Raw genomic sequence first — 2,900 nt, 5'->3', positions numbered from 1 at the left:
CCCTAGTCTTTGCCCGCAGTAAGCCAACCGACGGTGAAGGTCGGCACAGGCAGGCCTTGGTTCAAGGCCAGGCTTCCAGGGAGGGGTCTCGGCAGGCCTCCTCCTGGGGTGCTGGCTGCCACGATGCTTTTACCGACTCCCTGCCTGTTCCTCAGAAGGGCTGTCTGCTCTCAGCCGTTCACTGTTAAGAGGTCGGTTCCAGTGCCTCTCTCTTTTCTGACCAGTCTGGCCATTTTCTCTCTTTGGCTCTGTCTCTTCTCCCCCTGCCCTGCAGACTGGGATGAGTGTGTGGACAGCTCAGAGCACGACTGCTCCCCAGCCGCCCGCTGCATCAACCTCGAGGGCTCCTACACCTGCCAGTGCCGCACAGCCAGGGACGCCAACCCCTCCCGGGCAGGCCGGGCCTGTCAGGGTGCGTGTCCCTGCCCAGCTCTGGGACAGGCCCCCTCCCTGGGGACCTGGAGGTGGGACAGGGCCAACATCTCCATCAGGCATCGTGCTGAGGACCCACAATAATGTTACAGGCCCACTGATATGTTTTAATTTCATTTAAAATGAGAGGAAAGAAATTAATATAACGATAGTAAATATATTTAACAATGAATCCAGCCTGGATTCTATTCATCTCTATCCCAGTGCAGTTGTAAAATACAGCTTTTCATAAATGTTCTTGTGGAGGGACACGGGGGTCCATGAAGGCCCACAAAAGTCATGATGTGGCCCTGGGAGGGCAGATCCCTCCTCAGGTGGCCTCGAGTCCAAGAGGGTGTGGAAGCCCAGGTGAGCTGGAGAAGGGCCTGATGGGGGCCTTCTGAGCCCCAGTCCTGTCACATTTCTGCCCCCGAGGTTTTGGGGGAGCCAGTTCTGATCGATGGGTCAGGGCTGCCCAGAGTGCTGAGTCGCAAAGCAGGAGGAGGCCCCATGCAGAGTTAAATGCAGCAATTGATTAGCAATGCCTGCCCTGGATGCAGTGTGGGCATAAGAGGCGCTTGGCCACCTGCCTTGTCCCTGGTGAAGGCTTCTCCAGCTGGAAGGGGCCATGGAGAATTACTCCTTGGGGGAAGTAAGCATTCCGTAGACACTGTGTATCCCACTCTGCTTCCCGGCATCCCCACAGCCTGCCTTCTGTTTTTTTCTTACTCACCTACCATGCAGCAAGCTGACGAGGGCAACTGCCTGGAGTCCCACACTGAGCACACATTTGGGGAAAATTGTCCTGTTTTCCCAAAGCCCTGACAGATTAATCTGAGGCCTGTGAGGACCAAGCCCTACATTCAAGTCCCAGTTCTGCAGTCACCTGGGCAGACTCCCCACTCTCAGGGTCTCAGCCTTCTCACTGATCAAGTGCCGGAGCTCGTGTGCCTCCTGAGAATGGGGAGCTTGCAGGCACGGGCCCCACTGAACCTCATACATGCAGACTCAGAAGCCTGTGTCCCACTGGGGTCCCCCAGGGGATGCAGGAGCAGCCTGCTGGACACTGTTATCCTTCAGGAGGGCTCTGCTCAGGGGCGGGATCTGGTGGGCTCTGCTCAGATGTCCCATCTGACAGTGATGTATCTTGGCAGGCAACATGGTGAGTCCCACAGGAGATGTGCTGTCTGCGGTGACAGGGGCGACAGTCCCAGCTCTCAGAACAGAGACCCCCACCTTGTCACCCAGCCCCGGGCATCCATGGAGCTCTCCAGCAGCAGGCCAGGCCTGGTCCCCAGGGCCTCCGCCCAGGAGAGGGGGCAGTGTCATGGTTGGGCACGACAGGAACAGCACAGGGCAAGGTGTGGAGGAGGAGGCACCCAGCACCATCTCAGGCCTAGGGACTGGCTGGGGGACCACCAGCGGGGTGGCCAGCACCACCTTCTCCCCCAGGGCTCCCAGGCCAACCCATGGCTCCCCTCCAGGGGTCACAGACAGCCTGCTGGCCCTCCCTGGACAGTCACCGAGAAACTCCACCACAGAGACACTCTCTCAGCCTGTCCCTGCTGAGGGCCCCATGGGCCACATTGTGTGGCACGCCAGCCTCCCCACGCAGGAAATGTCTCTGAACCCCATGCGGCTGTGGAATGAGGACCCTGGGCCCTCCCACTCCCCGGACCTGCCAATGACCCCCACCTCCACATCTCTGATGACCCCCGCCTGTGGTGAGTATGTTGAATGGTGTGTGTGGGGGGGACGGGGCCCGGATGGGAACCACACGGCCTGGGCGGGCCTCTAGGGCAAAGACACGCAGCTGTCAGTCAGAGCCTGTTGGAAACGCCCAAGTGGGCTTTCTCTCCTTGTGCACTAGGACAGGTCAATGGTCCTGGTTAGGCAGAGGACTTGGCCCCTCGTGCATGTCCAGCCCTCTCCTCCCACCTTCTAAGCCTCCCTGTTTGCAGCAGCTGGGGCAGAAGTCAGCTTTGGAGAAGACTTCGGGGCCCATGTGTCACATTAGGCATGGAGCAATACCCCCACAGTGTTGGGTACCCCAGCAGTCCTGCACCTCCAGAAGCACTGTGCCCCAGCAGTGTTCTGTCACCCCCACAACAACTCTGCATCCCCAAGCCAAGCTGCATCCTCCCAGCCCTGTTGTACCCCCTGGTCCTGCCATACCCTCAACTGTCCTGCACCCTATTTGTCTTGCACCCCCAGGTGTTCTGCATGCCTCCCAGCATTTCTGTACCCCCAGCAGTTCTGCACCTTCAGCTGTTCTGCACATACCAGCTGTCCTGCACCCCCAGCTGTTCTCCACGCCTCAGCTGTCCTGCACCCCATCTGTCCTGCACCCCCAAGTATTCTGCATCCCTGCAGAAGTTCTGCACCCCCAGCTGTCCTGCACATGCCAGCTGTCCTGCAGTCCCAGCTGTTCTGCACCCCCAGCTGTACTGTGCCTCCAGGTGTTCTGCACACCTAGCTGTTCTACACTC

At 59.2% G+C, this 2,900-nt stretch overlaps 1 protein-coding gene across 1 annotated transcript; it reads left to right on the top strand.

Moving 5' to 3' along the window:
* Positions 1–274: 274 nt before the first annotated feature.
* On the top strand, positions 275–2,135 carry LOC103584398 (uromodulin-like 1; the record flags this gene model as incomplete). The annotated part of the gene is made up of 2 exons (XM_008565419.1): positions 275–412; positions 1,566–2,135. Coding segments are annotated over 2 exons (708 nt in total), but the record flags the coding sequence as incomplete, so codon positions are not given.
* Between the last annotated feature and the right edge of the window lie 765 nt (positions 2,136–2,900).

The sequence above is a fragment of the Galeopterus variegatus genome, unplaced genomic scaffold (assembly GCF_000696425.1).
Source record: "Galeopterus variegatus unplaced genomic scaffold, G_variegatus-3.0.2 Scaffold53310, whole genome shotgun sequence".
NCBI lineage: Eukaryota > Metazoa > Chordata > Mammalia > Dermoptera > Cynocephalidae > Galeopterus > Galeopterus variegatus.
This window is presented reverse-complemented; position numbering and strand designations above follow the sequence as displayed.